Source organism: Cajanus cajan, chromosome 1 (genome assembly GCF_000230855.2).
Source record: "Cajanus cajan strain Asha chromosome 1, NIPB_CcT2T_4, whole genome shotgun sequence".
NCBI classification, from domain to species: domain Eukaryota; kingdom Viridiplantae; phylum Streptophyta; class Magnoliopsida; order Fabales; family Fabaceae; genus Cajanus; species Cajanus cajan.
In genome coordinates, this window is record NC_138517.1 from 83,829,864 (window position 1) to 83,849,949 (window position 20,086).

At 33.2% G+C, this 20,086-nt stretch overlaps 1 protein-coding gene and 2 non-coding genes across 3 annotated transcripts; 1 reads left to right on the plus strand and 2 right to left on the minus strand.

Annotated features, from left to right (window-relative positions):
* Positions 1-69: 69 nt before the first annotated feature.
* On the minus strand, positions 70-5,946 carry LOC109804402 (BRCT domain-containing DNA repair protein). The gene is made up of 8 exons (XM_020366220.3): positions 5,672-5,946; positions 5,235-5,555; positions 2,338-4,676; positions 1,978-2,247; positions 1,194-1,274; positions 718-829; positions 576-642; positions 70-293 (listed from the first exon to the last, which is right to left on the minus strand). The coding sequence occupies exons 1-8, from the start codon at positions 5,739-5,741 to the stop codon at positions 197-199; spliced, it is 3,357 nt and encodes a 1,118-aa protein (XP_020221809.2). The 5' UTR covers positions 5,742-5,946; the 3' UTR covers positions 70-196.
* Positions 5,947-9,506: 3,560 nt separating this feature from the next.
* Positions 9,507-9,578, plus strand: TRNAP-AGG (transfer RNA proline (anticodon AGG)). Its single transcript has one exon. It is a non-coding gene; the product is annotated as a tRNA-Pro (tRNA).
* Positions 9,579-11,225: 1,647 nt separating this feature from the next.
* TRNAP-UGG (transfer RNA proline (anticodon UGG)) lies at positions 11,226-11,297 on the minus strand. Its single transcript has one exon. It is a non-coding gene; the product is annotated as a tRNA-Pro (tRNA).
* Positions 11,298-20,086: the final 8,789 nt, after the last annotated feature.

Below are 20,086 nucleotides of genomic sequence, written 5' to 3' on the forward strand. Positions count from 1 at the left end.
TTTATACCCTCGGTCTTGCTAGCATCACTCACAATTGTCACAAAATTATCACAATGGATGCAAACTAACTGAAAGAAAAGAGAGCAAAAACACCTTTCAAAGATTTTTACATAATAAATATATTACCGGTGGGTGGGAGCTTAAGACATGTATTGGAAAATATCTACATATGATACAGGTGAAAAAAGGAACCGCTCTAATTACATTTAGTCACAGGAACAAATGTTTTGTCATCTCTTTTCAACCATAGGGTGGAACGAGTTTTCTTCACATTGTCTGCAAAAAGTCGATGCCTACAACCGAAATGTGCATACCAGCCGTCAGGAATGAACTATAATGGATACTAGCACACATAATCATGAAACCCATCATTTAGAAGATGCAATTTTATAGCACTACATTAGACACAAATTTTGGGAGAGCAAAAATTTCAGCAGAGTAATTAGCTATACATGATAATGGCAAACACTCCAATCCACTACCCCAGGGAACAAAATCTGTCTAGTGAAAGCATTCTTCCCAATAGAGATTCAAATTCATTAATAACACAAGAAAAAGTAGAAAAAATGTCTGACCTTTGATACTCCAGCTTCTGAGTAACTATGCCATTCAACAACAGTTCTGAACTGTACACCGTTGCCCCTGCAGGTGCAAAACATAGAATCTTAATTCTGTCCAGAAGGCAAGTTTTCAAATCCAAATGAAACAGTTTCTAACCCTTTTCAAGAAAAGGCACACAAGAAGCATAATCTTCTTCGCATGATATGATCAGTAGATCATCTGCAATTTTATCGCCCTTCCAAAAAGATCTTCCCACTTTCTCCACCACCTAGGAAAATCAGTTACAGACAAAAACAATAATTGAGATAGATCAAGTGTAATGTTGGGAACTTGCGCCAAAAGAAAGACTTATTCAATTGCATGAAGTGATGTATGTGTCTGTTTTCTGAAGGAGGAGAACAATCAACAAATTCATGATTACAAATCATTAGTGGACCTCAATATTGATTAATAATAAAATAGAAGAATTACACTGATTTTATAATATAAAAAAATCTTTGCTTATTCTATCTGATTTGTTCAAACTTCACAGAAAATCATGAAAAGGAGGAACTATCCCAGTTCTAAAGATATGCTTTTCTTCAACAGTATAGGAGTGCAACTGATGAATATACATGGAGAAATATGTATACCTGACCCTGAACTGCCCTCGCTAAATTTGAAACAATCTCTTTACTAGGTTTGGTATTTGGGGTAATCAATACTCTTCGACCCTGCAGAAAATTATGATCATTTTATCAGGAGCAATATGTGGAAATTGCATGTTTGTATTTAAAATAGGTTTAATTAAGCTTCTATCCCTCCTAATCTTTAAAAAGTTAAATTCTAGTTCACTTAGTTTTGGTGTAGAATTTTATCCCCTTATGCAATGTTTTGTTGATGTGGTTCCATTACGAGCAATTTAGTCCCCCCTGTTAACCTGCAATTTAGCATTAAGTTTTATGGCACAATCTTCTTGTTTACCGACTATACTTGCATGGAGATGAAGCAGCAATTTCACATTAGCAATAAACTAACCAGGGGACATATTTGCATCAGGTTGAAAACTATGGGGACAACACCGATAGTATTAAAACAAGGGAACAGGATAAAATTGGAAAAGAGGATTAAAAGTCTAAGATGCTTATAAACAACAGTAATTAAGCCTTGTCTCACTGGGTAGGGTTGGCAAACCATATACACAGATACATATATATATATATAGGACATATTAAGTGAGAATAGTTTATTGGTGAGAGATGTGTCCAGTGGATCTTTTTGTATACATGGTCAGAATTAGAAATCACTAAAAAAGTTGCTAGATCACTTTAGATAAACAAACGACTTTGTTATAATTCTAACTGGTGACAACACATCCATTATCCAACGATTAAGATTGATTTACACATTTCACTTTGTATGTTCCATATATATTACCTCTAGAAGAGGATGCTGGATTGCACGTGCTAGTGAGACAGGCATGCTGAAACCTATCTCCTTTTCCTTTTTTGCATCCCTCAATATGTAATTTCTCTCATCAATAAAACAGCTAGCTTGTCCACAGCTCTCAATCCATAAGTGTGTGACAACAGGTTTACCAGAAGCAATAGCTTCTAACAGATTCCTTGTACGCACAAATTGATCAGCAATGAAGTGGGTTGCATCTGCAATGGAGGATGCTACAGAAACTCCTAGACGTGCTAAAATCTGCAATAAGAACAAGCAGATATGACTGAAAACCACATCCCTGTACTTACTGATAGAAGTTTATCAACAACAAAAAAAATCAAATGATACCTTCTTCTGATGCTTAATAATATCTTCATCCAAGTGGTGGCTGTAAAGAATTCGAACATCTGTCATGTCCCTCCTCTTTCTTGAATCTTTAGACGGGGTAAGTAATTCAGGTTTGATGGTACTCAAGCTTTGAAGTTCTCTATGGAGCTCCTTACGAGATGCTTTGAGAAGGCACGATCTTGAAAGATTTCTATTGCATGATTGTTTGTAATATTCATCACCCATACAAACAGGTGATGCATCATTCACAGGCATCTTACACTTTGCTGGAGTTGCAGATGCCGAGTCAGATGACTTGTCCCTCTCTCTTGGAGATTCGTCTGAACTAGTGACTTTGCAATTATTGATATTATCCCCTGGGTTTACTTTATCTAAATTTAGCTCTGATATTTTCCTTTGTTTTTTATCAAGTGAAGATATTACTGAACCATCAGTAGATTTGACAACAGAATCTGTTCTAACTTTTCTCTTCCGAGCAGTAGATTTCCCAATATCTTCAGGTTGAGCAGATGGTTTAGATGAACCAACTAATGTCTCAGATCCTTTATCATGATTCGACAACTTTCTAATCCTGAGAGATCTTTTAGGACAATCTAATGCACCCATTTCAACATCGTCACTGACACTAACAGCACTTGCCTTTAGAGCAGAATTCTCAAATTGACACGAGTTGGAATTATCATCTACTTCAAAGTGATTAGAAAGTCCTGTAGAATTAGAATTCAATGATTTGGATGCCTGTAGGCCAAATCCACTGCTTTTCTCAAGGGAATCACTTCCCATATCCCCATCTCTCAAACTTTTGGATGGTATAGCTAAGGATCGTCTAGTTCTGCGAGCAATTGGTGTAAAATGCCATATATCATCCTGTAATTGCCTTTTGTTAACTGGACTCCCTCCACCTTCTCCATTATTGCCATCTGAATTATTCAACTCATCAACCTGATGTCTTTTCAAAGCTCCATCCAACTTTCGTTGCATAATTTTTGGAGGCAAGGATACTCTACCATTTTCATCAGCACTGGAAATTTGGTTTCCTTCTGCATTTAACTTATTCATCTTTGATTTTGCCATCATATTGTCCTTTTTGCATTGCCTGACTACTTCAATGCTTTTCTTTGATAACCCTGAAGTTTGCAACTTTGATTTAACATCAACTCTCTTTTTCCTGTCATATTGTCCCGAATGTCCCTTAGATGAAACAGACCTCATTTTTCCAGTAGAAGGGTTATTAAGTTTATAAGTTAACCCACTTCTAGTAACATGAGTGGCATCATTAGCAACACGATCAACAATATCCTCGGCATTGAATAAAGCTTCCATAGCCTCAGCAGCCATTTGAGTATCTAAACCTACATCCAACATTTCCTGTGCTCCTGCATTAGCATTGGGCTCCTTCTCTCCTCCAGAGCAATCGGTGTCAAATTGTTCATCCAATTCATTAGCTAGATTCCGTTTTAAGTTCAATGTTGGTTCTTGCATAATATTGTCCTTAACTTTCAGAACATGCATCCCTAGTCTTGAATCAGAATGACCTGCGGTCTTTCTTTTATTGGGAACACTTAATTGTTTCTCACCTTTCTTATCATTATTTAGTCTGCTTACTTTGCTCTTCTGGAATACCGGCAACGACCTTGGCCCATGAGTTTCACCCTTAAAAAAATCATCCTTTCTCCTTAGGTATATATCTCCCCCTCCTTCATCCTCACAGCTATCATCCCAGTCATAGATCCCAGTTCTTCCAGCTTTGTCTCTATCATTTACTCTCTTGACCAAACTCTGTTTCCCTTTTGTAGTCAGAATGGATTTTGACCTTTCCTTTATTTTCTTAACACAGTTAGTTTCTTGATCAAACTCCATGATATTATCTTTGAGAAACCTATCAACAAAATTGAGAGCATTGTCCTGTGACAACAATCCAGGTTCTTGAGAGTTAATGTAGCTTAAACCTCTGGTAGGCAACTTGTCCAAGCCATCTCCTTCATTAAAATCATTGCTGCTAAGAGAAGGACCATCTGTTTCGATAGGTAATTCATCATTAAAAAGTTTTCTCACTGCCGAATTAGCAACCTTGCACATACTTTTGTTCTTCAAAACCCCAAATTCCAGAGTGTATTTCCCATGCTCGTTTTCCTGATCAACTCCCTCAACCTTTTCAGAACATCTAGGAAGGGATTCCCCATTATCCTTTACAGCCAGTGGTTCCTGACGAAAATCTTTAATACCCATTACAGAAATGGTCTTATCCTGGGTTTGTTTCAAATTCATATTGCGATTAGCTAGAGCAGCCTGCCGCAAAGATTCTGCACGGAGAACAGTAAACCGTGGAGGCATGGAACCTGAGAAAAATATAAACTTCAATATTGGACTCAAAATAAATGAAATGCATTCACATGATACATTTCAAAACAAGAAAAGGAATAACAATTCACAAAATAATCAACCTGGCAATGTATTTAGTCAGATACAAAATACTAATAATAAACAAAGAAGCAATAGTACTTCTCATAAAAATGAATGGAAACAAATTAGTATTCCACCCCCAAATAAGCCAATCAAAACATAAAATTTTGATGAAACCAAACTTAATCCAAACTTCAGGCCATGTAAGCCACCTTTTCCTTTTTTTTTCTTCAATACATATGTCCCTTTTACTAGTGCAAGATATGCTTAAAGAGAGGTAAATTTTCCACAAAATAATTGTAATTTTGAATCTCCATTAAAATCAATAACACAAACAAAGGTCACCACAAACACTTAAGAATTAATAAGCCACTAATAAAACGGAAATTACTAAATAAAACTCCTTCAAAGCACAATTCTTTTTTCATTCAAAGTACCAACCAATTCAAAATCACCACTTTTCACTTCATATCTGAATTAACTCACTCACTCACCAGAACTGTTCTGTTGCGAAGATTCACCCTTCTTGCTATCCAGGGTTTGACCATTGTCACTGTCCACGCATTGAGTCTCATCAGCAGATACCTCATCATTCACATTCTCCAAAACTTGCGTCCTATCCGATTCCAACTCTTCTTCCAACAACTGCGTGTCAATGTCGTCTAACTTCTGAGTTTCACCGGCAAGGTCCTCTACTTCGGTTTCCAAAACGTCCTCGTCGAAAGGCACTGTGTCTTCAAAGTATTGGCACTCATTGTCATCGTTAGGCACTGTGTCTTCAAAGTATCGACACTCATTGTCATCGTCCTCCTCACCTGACATTCCCCCAAATCAAACGATTCGGAAACAAAAATGTTAGATTTGTTGCAAATTAGGGAACCGCGGATGAGAAATCGAGAAGGAAATTAATTTAAAGATGTGAAGCGCTCACAATCGGTGTCGAGTGGCTGAGTATCGACGTAGTCGAAATCTGCGTTGATTCCATGATCATCTTTTCCCATCGCTGAAAAACCCTACCCAAAATTAGGGCATGCAATTGCAAAGAGAGAGAATAAAGAACTAAAGACTCAATTTTTTGGAGGGAAAATGTCGCGGTTTTTTTGTGTTGGTGGCTTAATGGACCGGTTGAAACTTGAAAGAACAGTGTGCTACTCCTACTCGAGTCCTGCACCAGCCACGCCAACGGTAATTTTTTATTATTAATTTATCGTTCGATACCTAACACTTAACACTCACACTGAATTGGTTTTTTTATATATCCTAGCAGGAAAAAAGGCACTACGTACCTCTATTATATTAAAATAAAAAAATATAAAAAATTACTCATATAAAGATAATTATTAAAAAATAAATAAAAGATAAAATGATTTATGTAAAATAAAAATTAAAAGTAATTATTAAAAATGATATCTTTTTTATATATTAGTATAGATTCATTAATTTTAAGTTTTTAAATTTGATTAAAAATATTTTTCTTAATTTTTTAAAATAAAAAGATATAATGGTTAAAAAAGTAGATACTAAGATAGTTACTAAAAAGATATCCCTTTTATATATTAATTATAGATATATATTGATGTTGTGATTTTGTTTCAAAATTTTTGTAATGGATAATTTTATATAAAAATTGAGAATGGATAAGTTATATTTATTATATATGATTAAAACTTGTATTTTAAAATATAATTTTTCTATTTATAATTTTAAGATACTTGAAACAATTAAACATGATTTTGATTTTTAAATTTAAAAAATATATTTTAAAATTATAAATAGAGGAGTCATCTCTTCAAATATGAATTTTAATAAGTTTCATATATAATAAATACACTTATCCATTTCTAGAGTTTTTTTTTATTAAATTATCCATTATAAGAATTTTAAAACAAAATTACACTATTAGAGGAAAAATAAACTACTGAATTTCAAACTTAGGACAAAACTCATGTATATTAAAAATTATCTTATATTACTTTATTGAGTTATATATATTGTTACATCAAATTTAAATAATTCATAAGATACTTATATATTTTTATATTCTTTTTGTCCGTATATAATTTTATATGATGGGTCAATCAAAAAGTTAAAAACAAATTTTTATTGTAAGCAACCGCATTATATGGCTTTGAATTAAACACCGACTTTTAAATTAAAAGTTATTTTATTTTCATATGGTTTTTATTTAGTGTATCTTGTAATTCTAAGTTAAATACTGATCTCTAAACTAAAGACTAATTTAATTTTATATAATTCTGATTTATTGTTTTATGATTGCATATTTTGATTAAGAGTTTTTCTTTTCAATTTTTTACACTTTTTTAAGTAAGGAATTATAATTTTTTCTCATTAAGTTGACTCTTATAAGAGTAAATTGATATTTTTAATTACGACTTCATGTTTAAAATAAGAATCAAACCTTAACCTTTGATTAAAAAATACAAGTATCAAATCACTTGAGTTAACTACTTGAATCAATCTCTTACATTTTTTGTAATACCGAACCTGGTACCACTTATATCATACCTTTATGTGATTTAATAAAATTTTATTTCTTTGATCTTTTAAAAGAAAAAAGTTAAATATGTTCTCCAAAAACATGTCAATAAATAGTATATGTTCTCATAAATCTTAATGAAATGGCAAATTCATCATTGTATTTTTTTTATATTTATTTGTTTTTTTTCATTAGTATTTAGATTTTTTAGTTTCTAAAGATCCTACAAAAACAATTTACTTTGGTGGTTCACATAATATTTTTTTATATGTATGAATTATAATAATGACACCAAAATTTCACTCTAGGACCTTGTATGTATTACTTCAACCCTCCACCACTAGGTCAACTCTAATGATCTACATTTGACTTAATATATGATGTCTTTTAAGGGTCTTAATTCATTTTTAATGATTAATTTTAATTGTGTGTAACTTTTTATTCTCCTTTTACCATCGTGTATCAATCATAATGATTTATGTCAATTTTGCATAATACACTAAAGAAATAAAAATAATAATTTTGTTAGCATACTTTACATGTGAAAAAAAAAGGTACCAAAATTCATAATGTACTAATAGTAAGAAAAAAAAAAGAGATAATAATATAAGTGTTATAATGATAATGTTATTGAGTTAATTTAAGTTTTTAACATACTTTTCTTACTTGAACTTGCACATACTTTGACTAACATTCAAGTGAAAAGTGACATCATGAGTAAATTTGAACTTGGTTATAAGTGATACTTGTACTCTTCATACTAAGTTAGTTTAGATTTTTAACATATTTGTTCTTATTGGAATTTGTGAGTACTCCAATGGACAAAGAGTAAGTATTTGCTTCTCAACACTAACAAAAAAAGCACGACTCAAACTTTAAAGTGATAAGTGTTAATCAGAATATATTTTGACCTCAAGTATGTTGATATCGTTAAGGTCAACATATTTGAGGTAATGTTCACTTTAACATAGTCATCACAATTTTATCCCTAAAAATGTGTCTTAATGGATTAAAGATGAGTGTGTTTATAAAAGACCCCAAGTCTTAACTCCTAAGCGGTGTAAAACTTATAGATGTATCAAATCAAACTTCCCAATCAAGGTGAAAGGGATAAGAGTGACATAGGCCTTCTATTTAGCATCAATGTTTCGACCTCAAATTTGTTAGCATTGTTAAAATCATCGCATATGAGATATTGCCCATTTTAAAATTTGTTAAATCGTATAATTTTATCCTTAAAAAACACTTTGATGAACTAAGGGAGGAGTATGTTTATAAATAATTATTAACTTTGACTTTTAAACGAAGTGAAATTTTTAGACAAATTAAAACAATACTAATAAATAAAAAAAAACCAATTTATATGGTAAAAAAAGAATAAATAAGGAGATTATAAAATATTTAAATTTTACATATGTTAACCAACTTTTTAATTTTAGTTAATTAAAATATTATTTTTGCCTCTTTAAAACTTTTGTTACTAAATTGGTATAAATGGGATAAAGTTATATATTTGAATAAATTTGAAGTTTAGTGTTATTTAAATAAACTTAAGAAAGTGGACCGTAATTAACTTTTTTTTTATATATATTTTGTTGTTATAATTTAAAGGGAGAACTTCATATAATTCTCTAAATTTTATCTCTTTTGTAAATTAACACTACAAATTTTAATTTTACTTCAATTAATTTTCAAATTTTATCTTGTTAGTAAATAAACATCATAAATTTTAATTTTGTTATAATTGATCCTTAAATTTTATTATTTTTTTTATAAATAAATATTTTGATTTCAATTTTACCTTAATTAATTTTTTTTTTCTATAAACACCTCTTATATTATAATGGGATTAAATTACTATAACAAAAAAAATATTATTTATTTATTTATTTTAAATCAAAGTTATTTATTGTTTTTTGTACATATATTAATTTGTTTTCATATGCATTAAAAATAACATATAATTTAGAATTAAAAAATCAAATAAATAATTTTTTATGGTTTTTATCATTCTCTTTTTTTGTATTCCTAAACTTATTTTTTGTTATATTTGTAAAACAATTATAAAAAAATATTAGTGAATGATTAATATTTAAGAAATAATTTAAATCTAAATTAAAAATAGGATTATGATATTTTGTCTGTTAACTTTTTTTTAACGGAAACAACTAACATGATTAATTATTAAAGAAAAAATAAATAAAAGCAAATGATAGGCTTTGTTTAATGAGAATTAGTATAAATTATGGTTGCGTATAGCATATGAAATGGGCATTTGGTCTAGTGGTATGATTCTCGCTTAGGGTGCGAGAGGTCCCGAGTTCAATTCTCGGAATGCCCCAAATCTTTGTTTTTATAAAATTTCGAGTTCGTTGAATATGCTATGTAAGCCCTAACTCGTCATTTTATGCATTAACGTAGCCGATTCCTGTTCCAAAATATCTTGCTACCTAATTACACTACATTATAATGATAATATAAAGTATGGACAGGAAATATATTATTGGTAGATGAAAAGGTGTCTTCGTTAATAAAAAAAAAAAATCAGTTAATTTTGATAGAATACACAGTTAATTAGAAAATGTAAGGATGATTAAAATATAATTTATAAAAGTAAATAAAATCTTAAAATGTGTACATGAAAAAAGTGTATAGCCTTTATATATTATTATAAATTATAAATAAACCGCACTTGTATTTTGAAACATATATTTAACAAATAATTTTAGTTTTTGTACTAATCGAACATTTTGATTGACCACATTAACCGTATTTGATAAACATTTTATTAACAATTTACATGAGATAAAATTAAAAAAAAATATAAAGTAAAATATTTTTTTTCTATAAGTTAAAATTGACATAAACATATATTAAGAAGGATTTTTTTTGTTTGTTAAAAATGTACGACTCTTTTTATATGAATAAAGTGATATATTTCATTGCAATTTTATACTTAATGCGAGAATGAAACTTCAATTATTAATCAAGGAACTCAAATATCAAATCACTTAAACTAACAACATTTGATATTAAAAAAATATAATTTAAAGAATTTTATGAGATTGTTTAAGAAACTCATATGAGATATTTTTTATAAATTTATTTATGTATAAGTTAGTTTTAACTTTTAAATAAAATTATTTTTCTTATTTTGATCTCTCATAAATATTTATGAAAAATTTTATCTTAAGAATAATTTACATTTTAAGTCAATAGAAATTTATATTAATCGAAAAAAAACATATATAATGTTATATTGTTGGATTTAACATTTTCAAAATGAAAGGATATGAAAATTTATAAAATAAAATGTATTGAAAATCATTAATTAAAAAAGTTATTAGTTTAAAATTATGATGAAATTCAAGTTTAATATATCACTTGTTTCTTATATTTTTTGAAAATTTTTAACTAGATGCCCAAATATATTAAAGTGTTACCAAAATACAGTAAAATGTTAGTATCGCCATTATTTTCATTTAATACATGTTTTCTTGTGTTAGTTAAGGATGTCAAAATTAGAAAATAAGTTTGATACGTAACTAATGTGCTACTGGCAATGTATATTATGAATTTTATTTTAAGTTGACTCTTTTATTTAAAGAGAAAAAGAACATATTTAACGTTCAATACAAACTATACAAGAGTTTGAATATTTCTTCAAAAAGTAGCATTTGAAATAAAATTACAAAAAAGCATAAATTTTCTGATACTTATCCAAATCCATCCTCCCCATCCATCATTAAATAATTTTATTATATATTTTAACTGGATCAATATTTTTATTAAATTCTTACAAGTAAAATGTTTTTGTTGTTTTCCACACCTTTTAAATTCGATCAAAATTGTAAAAGAAATTATACTTTTTTGTGATAAAAAAATTTAGACATAAGATAGCTAATAGATATCCTAAAAAATTGGTTATTACAAGTCAGCGACAGAAATTGTATATAATTATAACATGTGTCGATAATTAAAACAGAATGGGGCATTCCGAGAATCGAACTCGGGACCTCTCGCACCCAAAGCGAGAATCATACCACTAGACCAAATGCCCATTAAACAAGTTCAAATAATTAATGATTTATATACTATTCATGAATAAGGAACACATGCATAGTGCTTCACCACTAACTAAAACCAACAATTATATGAAATTGGTTATAAACGTACCAGCACATCTGCTCATCTGTGTTCAATTTTATCCTTGGAAGATCTATTTCAACACCTCAGAGGGAAACCATTTTGAAAACTTCATCAAATACTTGTTCACCACACATAAAGCAAGGCAACATAGATAACCACCACTAAGAGTACAAAGCTGGAAGCAAATCCAAATAAATCTTAGGCTTAAATCTCCCAAATTTAAGCTAAATTTATTTTTGATCCATTAAATTTAAAATTATTTTTTTTAGTCTATGTAATTTTTAAAATTTTTATTTTAATCCCTTAAATTACTAATAACACATTTAAAAGTAAAAATTAGAATAGTTATGTGTTTAATGTTACATTTCTACTAATAGAGACACTAGCATGTAAATTTTGTATGACAATATTTGACAAATTTTTTAAAAAAGTTGAGTATAAAAACTAAAAATATTTTTTTTAAAATTATAGATCAATTTTAAATTTGAGAGACTAAAACATATTTAAACCTATACCTTAAAATGAATCATACCACGCAACTTCTTTTCAGGTTCAACTTCAACTTATTGAGAACAGGTATCTCTCGTATCCGAACATAAATCCCAGCAAAACCAGAAATTTCACAAACAGGAAAAGAAATTACAAATGCTAAACTTCAACCGCATGCCTCATTGAATTCTAAGCTAGCAACACTCAAATACCTTTATCGAATTATCACTCCGCAAGCAAGTCTTGCAATTACATATACCCCGACAAGCAGGACATATCTGTCAACAGAATGAATGGCAAAAGATATGCAATTATATATTTATTTGTAACGATTATTCTCTTAATTAGGATAATTATTCGTAGTAAATGTATATATGGCAGTTTAGCTTATTTAATGGGCTGAAAATCAGCTTAACAAATTGTAATTACTTTGTATTTATATGAGAATTCTCCAACAGGAGAACACACAGTCTTTGACTCAATCTTCTCTAGGTTTTGACATGGTATCAGACTAGGTTACGATCCCACAACCTAGTTTTTGTTTTTTCCTTCAGCCTCGTCCTAGATTCCTGATCCTGCTTTCTCGATTTCTATTTCCGGAGCTCCATGGCTTTCGAAAAATATGATGTCTTGTTCGTTCGCCTTACTGAAAAAAACTACTCAGCTTGGGCATTTCAATTTCAGATATTTGTCACCGAAAAAGATTCGTGGGTCATGTTGATGGCAGCACTCCTGTCCTTAACAAAGACACAGAGACGGTTGCTCATGCTCAATGGGCAGTCAAAGATGCTCAAGTCATGGCCTAGATCCTTGGTTCCGTTGATTCGAACATTATCCTGAATCTTCGTCCTTACAAGACTGCAACAACAATGTGGTCTTACTTGAAGAAAATTTATAGTCAAAATAATGCCGCTCGTCATTTCCAGCTTGAGCACGACATAGCTAATTTTAAACGGGATAGTCTCTCCATCTCTGATTTTTACTCTCAATTCATGAACTTTGGGCTGAATACACTGATATAGTTTATGCAAACTTGACTTCTAAAGGTCTAAGTTCCGTACAAACAATTCATGAAACTACTAAACGTGACCAATTTCTTATGAAATTGCGATATGACTTTGAAGGCATCCGGTCCCATCTCATGCATAGAGATCCTGTACCATCGTTGGATGCTTGCCTCAACGATTTGTTACGTGAAGAACAACGTCTTCTTACACAGTCCATCATTGAAGAACAGAGATTGTCTATTGTTCCCGTAGCATACGTGGCACAAGGGAAGTCACGACGCCATGACATGGGTGCTATTCAATGTTTTAGTTACAAGCGATTTGGACACTATGCTTCCTCCTGTCCAAAAAAATTCTACAACTACTGCAAAAAGGATGGACATATTATTAAGGAATGTCCAATAAGGCCACCAAGGCGAACTGCAACAACTTTTACAACCACCACTGATTCTTCTATTCCCAACAGTTTTGCCAATCCAGCACCTGTCCCACAACATGCTACTACTGCTGTTCCAACTTTGACTCTTGAAATGGTTCAACAAATGATCATTTCAACATTTTCTGCTTTGGGATTCTCAGGTAAATCCTCTTCACCGTGGTATTTTGATTCTGGGGCTTCCAACCACATGACCAACAATACTCGATTCCTTACTAATATAAAAAAATATTTGGGGAATCTCAACATACATACTGCTGGTGGAAATCAATTGCCTATAACAGCAACTGGTGATATTTCTTCATCTCTAACAAATGTCTTTGTCGCTCCTGGTCTCACCAGTAATCTCATTTCTGTTGGTCAATTAGTCGACAATTATTGTCGAGTTCAATTCTCACAGTCTGGTTGTCTTGTGCAGGATCAACACTCGGGGACGATAATCGCGAAGGGGCCTAAAGTTGGACGTCTTTTTCCCATCCATTTCTCGCTGTCTCCAAGTCTTTCTTTACCTTTAGTCTCTTGTAATTCTGCTATTGTTGATTATCAAGTATGGCATAGGCGTCTTGGGCATCCCAACTCCAATGTACTCCATGACATGCTCAAATCTAGTTTTCTTGGAAATAAACACACCCCATCTCTTAATGATATTCATTTTGATTGCATTCCTTGTAAGCTTGGCAAAAGTAAAATTTTACCTTTTCCAACACATCAATCGCATGTCACCCAACCATTTGATATCATCCATAGTGATGTTTGGGGGATAGCACCAGTTACATCTCATGCTTATTACAAGTATTTTGTAACTTTTATTGATGATTATAGTCATTTCACTTGGGTCTATTTTCTGCACTCAAAAGATGAAGTCTTTGCTACTTTCAAATTTTTTTATGCTTATGTTCAGGCCCAATTCTCCTCCAAAATCAAGATTCTTCGCTCTGATAATGAGGGGGAATACACCTCGCACTTATTTCAGGAATTCTTGCAAACCAATGACATTTTATCTCAACGATCATGCCCATCAACCCCCCAATAAAATGGGGTAGCTGAACGGAAAAATCGTCATTTGCTAGATGTTGTTTGCACTCTTTTGCTGGAGTCGCATGTCCCATCACGTTTTTGGTGTGAAGCCCTTTCCACTGCAGTTCATCTTATAAACAAATTGTCATCTCCTTCCATAAGTAATGAATCCCCTTTCACTCGATTATTTGGTCACCCACCCGATTACTCCACTCTTCGTATCTTCGATTGTGCATGTTATGTCCATCTTCCTCCACAAGAACGCACCAAACTCACTGCACAATCTGTTGAATGTGCTTTTCTTGGCTATTCTCCTCATCAAAAGGGCTTTCTATGTTATGATCCTAAACTTCGTCGGATTCGAGTCTCTCGAAATGTCATTTTTCTAGAAAATGTATATTTTTTTTGCAAAACATCATGACTCGTTCTCTTCTCCAATTTCTGTTTTGCCATTGTTTTCTAATTCTTCTGCCGGTCCATCATCATCTAGACCTCTCTTGACCTATCAAAGAAAAAAAACTACCCCTCAACATCAATGTTGAGATTTCCGTTGAAACACTTTTGTTAATATTTGTAAATTTGTTTAATTCTATCAACGGTCTCAAACACGGCAAGTATACCGGCCTTTCAAGTAGTAAAAATATCGTATCCACAGGGATTAGAAGGTAATATAAGCATTTATTGACTATTCGTGACTAAAGAATAATTCCAATTTCATAGTTTGTGCAGTGAATGCAAAGTTGTGACTATTGGAATGAAAGCTGTAAATAAATATTGTTTTGTGAGTGGAAAAGGTAAGGAATGGTATTGTGGTATTGTGAGGTTGTGGGGGTCAGATTTCACCAAACGTAACACTAATGTATCCTTAATCTCTTGTTGAATTCATTGCTTAGTCAACCCATAAGTTTACTCAAACCTAATCCCTTAGAGAAAGAGCCTAGGTGCGGATATTGAATATCAATCCCTTGAGTACCCAATATCTACACCCGCATTACGGGCTAGGGTTTAAGACTACTAATGGGTCAAGCTCTATCCCTAGATACAATCACCACTAGGCATATGTTTCAGAACTAGTTTCAAAGGTTATTTTCCAATACCCATGGAACCTTAAATCATGCAAAGGGTGATCAATCCAAAGCAAGCATTAAGAATAGAAACAAACACAACAAAGAATAAAACAACATATATATATATATATATATATATATATCATTAAAACCGTAAAGATTACAATAGAGTACGTTGGTTACATCTAACCCCACAAAATGGGTGAAACCACTCAACAAAGAGGGCAAATACAAAATAGAGATGGAAGAGGAAGTGAAGAACCGAAGGAAAGATCCGCACACGGACGATCCCAAGCCCTGGGAATCCCTTCCGCAGCTCCTGGAGGCGCCCAATGTGAGAATGGGGGAGAAGTCCCCGAAAATGCCTTCAAATACGAGCTTGGGGAGACAGATTAGGGTTCATGCGCCCGGCGCATAAGTCTTCGCGCCCGGCGCATGGCCTTCCAAATGCCCTCTGTCTTCAGGACATGCCCGGCGCAATTCATATTGCGCCCGGCGCAATAGCTTCCAGAGGTGAGATGCTCTGTTTTGCTCGCCCGACACGGATCACCTTGCGCCCGGCGCATAACCTCTTCTCTGCTCCTTAGCTCCTTTTAGTTTCCAATCCTATGGATCTTCAATCCTCAAGTCCCTAGCTCAATACCTGCACAAAAAATGAGGTGTATTAAGGTATTGTTAGCTAAATTTGGGTTAGTTATATCTGCACACAAAATGAACCAAAAAGAGAACAATTATATTGCAATGGTTCAAAGGATGAGTGGAATTTGTTCAATAAGTCTCATCCAAAAAGAGGTAAAATTGAGACTTAACAATCAACCATCAGAATCCCAGGGGCCCCTCCCAGATAATTCCTTGGCTGTTGATCCAGTACAAGCTTCAGCACCAGAACTAACTCCTTCACGACGCAGTTCACGCATTCCTAAGCCCCCAGAAAGGTATATCAGTTCCATGACAGCAACTTTATCATCTATTCCTATTCCTTATTCTTATAAACAGGCAATGTAGAATGAATGTTGGCAAAAAGCTATTGCAAGTAAACTTCTAGCCTTGGAAGAAAATCAAACATGGGATATAGTGCCATGTCCCCCATCTGTTAAGCCTTTAGCCAGCAAGTTTGTGTTCTCTATCAAGCTGCGTTCGGATGGATCCATCGATCGTTACAAGGCGCGACTAGTTGTGCTTGGAAATAAGCAAGAGTATGGCCTAGACTATGATGAGACTTTTGCTCCAGTTGCCAAGATGACCACTGTACGTACTATCCTTGCTCTTGCTGCATCCAAATCTTGGCCACTACATCAAATAGATGTAAAAAATGCTTTCCTCCACGGTGACCTTAAGGAGGACATTTACATCACACTTCATGGTGGTATGTCGACTCTCTCCCCGCCTAATGTTTGCAAATTGAAACGCTCTCTATATGGATTGAAGCAGGCCCCTAGAGTATGGTTTGAGAAATTTCTCTCCACTCTACTTGGTTTTTCATTCACTCAAAGTCGGTATGATCCATCACTTTTCCTCCAAAAGACTCCTAAAGGCATCGTTGTCCTTCTTGTTTATGTGGATGACATTGTGGTCACTGGCTCTGATCCAGATGCTATTTCTAAAACCCAACAAATGCTGCATTCAACTTTTCACATGAAAGAGTTAAGTCTTCTCAATTATTTCTTGGGTTTAGAGGTGCATTACCATCCTGAAGGCATTTTCATAAATCAGCACAAATATATTCAAGATTTAGTCCAACTAGCTGGACTCACAAATGCTACCCTTGTTGACACTCCAATGGAAGTTAATGTTAAATATAGACGACATGAAGGAGAGCTTCTTGACGATCCCACTCAATATCAAAAACTAGTTGGTAGCCTTATCTATGTGACCATCACTCGCCCGAATATTTCTTTTGTTGTACACACCGTTAGTAAGTTCATGCAATCTCCACAACACTTCCATTTTTCAGCAGTACAACATATCATTAAATATCTCCTTGGCACCTCAAGGCGTGGTTTATTCTTTCCTAAAAATTCATCTCTTCAACTCCAAGCATATAGTGATGTTGATTGGGCTGGCTGTCCAGACACTAGGAGATCAACTACTGGCTGGTGTATGTTCCTTGAGAATGCTCCTATTTCATGGAAATGTAAGAAACAAGATTCAGTATAAAAGTCATCCACTGAAGCAGAATATCGCGCAATGTCTGCTGCTTGTTCTGAAATAATATGGCTACGTGGTCTTCTTACAGAGCTTGGATTGTCTCAAGCTCAATCCACTCCACTGCATGCTGATAACACCAGTGCCATACAAATTGCATCAAATCCGGTTTACCATGAACGGACGAAACACATCGAGGTCGATTGTCACTCTATTCGAGATGCGTATAATCGTAGAGTCATCAATCTACCACATGTTTCAACATCTATTCAAATTGCTGACATTTTCACTAAAACGTTGCCACGCCAACGTCACAATTTTCTACTTGGCAAATTGATGCTTGTAGATTCACCAGCATCAATTTGAGGGGGGATGTCAACAGAATGAATGGCAAAAGATATGCAATTATATATTTATTTGTAATGATTATTCTCTTAATTAGGATAATTAGCCGTAGTAAATGTATATATGGCAGTTTAGCTTATTTAGTGGGCTGAAAATCAGCTTAACAAATTGTAATTACTTTGTATTTATATGAGAATTCTCCAACAGGAGAACACAGTCTTTGACTTAATCTTCTCTAGGTTTTGACAATATCCTCTTAATTTCTTCCACTGAAAAGTCCGAGTACCTAAAAACAAGTAAACCATAACTAACAATAATCACCATCCAACTGAAAGAATTATCACTGTTCCCTATTTTTATACTTTCTCATAAGCAATTAGTGAAGAAGAAAATAAAACTAAAATGAACTTAGTTTCTCCCATAAGCTAAAATCATCTAATGTACTTCACTTTTATAGAAACTCTTCCCATGTAATTTCTCCAAAATCTAAAGTACATTAGTTAATTTGCTTATAGGAGAAGTTCAATTCATTTTCTCCTCAAATGTTCTTCTCTTATAAGGGCATGTTTGGATAAACTTTTTCAAAATAAAGCTAACAAACATATAAGAATTCATGAATGAATTTGCATAAAACCTATGAGACTTCATGAACAGACCTTCCATAGAAAGAATGAGAAAAGATAGAGTTGGAAGAAAAACTGTTTTATCAAAATGAATTTGAGTTAATTGAATTACAAAGTTATCTACCTCTTTATATTGAGAGTCAAATTAAAACTGAAAGTATATATTGTTAACAAACTATATCTATGGTTAAAACAAATTATATCTAAGATCCCCCCTCAAGCTGGGAGTAGATGTTGGACATTCCCAGCTTGGAATACAAGAATTGAAAAGCTCCAGGAGAAAGAGGTTTGGTATATATGTCAGCAAGTTGATTTACTGAAGAAATTGGGAGAAGTTTGATAAGTCCCTGCAAAGCTTTATCCCTTACAATGTGGCAATCAATCTCAATGTGCTTGGTGCGCTCATGGAACACTGGATTTGCAGTTATATGAAGAGCAGATCTGTTATCATAGTATAAAGTGGATGGTTGAATGAATGAAACACGAAAATCTTGTAAGAGGTAAGTGAGCCATTGTAGTTCACAAACGACACTAGCCATGGCCCGATATTCTGCCTTAGAAGAACTTCTAGATACTGTGGCCTGTTTCTTCGATTTCCAAGAGATCAAAGAGGATCCAAGATACACTGCATAACCGGTTATGGATCTTCGAGTATCAAGGCAACCTGCCCAATCTGAATCACTAAACGCCTTTAATTGCAAAGTGTTTGAGGCAGGAAAAATCAGTCCAGCACCTAGAGAACTTTTGATATATCTGAGTATTCGAGAGGCAGCTTGTTGATGAGCAGTTGTGGGATGAGCAACAAATTGGCTGAGATTTTGAACTGCATATGTGATGTCAGGTCTTGTATTTGTTAAGTATATGAGTCTTCCAATAAGCCTTCTATAGGAAGAGGCATCACTGTCACAGAGTGGAGAACCAGAATGTTGATGCAGTTTGGTGGTGTAATCATTTGGAGTAGACACTGGTTTAGAACCAATCATTCTAGTGTCACGAAGGATATCTAAAGCATATTTCCTTTTGGCAAAAATTAATGCCAGCCTTGGTTCTAGAAACTTCAAAACCAAGGAAGAACATGAGATCACCAAGATCCTTGATTTTAAAAGCCAAATCAAGCAAATTGGTAATGGTTTTGATTTCTGTCAAGTCGTTTCCTGTAAGAACAATATCATCTACATAGACCAAAATAACAGTAAAAGATTGTTGGTGATGCTTAAGAAATAAGGAATAATCTGTATCACATTGAGTATAACCATGAGAAGACAAGAAAGTTGAAAGTCTAGCATGCCATTGCCTACTAGCTTGCTTTAAACCATATAGTGACTTTTGTAACTTACAAACCATCCCCTGTTTATCTTGATACATACCTCGTGGAAGAATCATATATGTTTCTTCATGCAAATCTCCATGTAGGAAAGCATTATTCACTTCTAATTGCCTCAAATGCCATTGTTGAGTAGCAGCCAAAGCTAACAACAATCTAACAGTAGTTAATTTTGCAACTGGAGAAAACGTATCTAGATAGTCTTGTACTTCTATCTGAGTATATCCCTTGGCCACTAGTCTAGCCT

Bases quoted from the DNA above. Each gene is read 5' to 3' on its own strand.
- LOC109804402 (XM_020366220.3), bottom strand. From the start codon at position 5,741: ATGGGAAAAGATGATCATGGAATCAACGCAGATTTCGACTACGTCGAT. The intron at 830-1,193 runs GTATACATATTT...TGATTTTCCTAG, and splicing joins CGAGGGCAGTTCAGGGTCAG to GTGGTGGAGAAAGTGGGAAG. The intron at 294-575 runs GTCAGACATTTT...TTTCGGTTGTAG, and splicing joins CAGAAGCTGGAGTATCAAAG to GCATCGACTTTTTGCAGACA.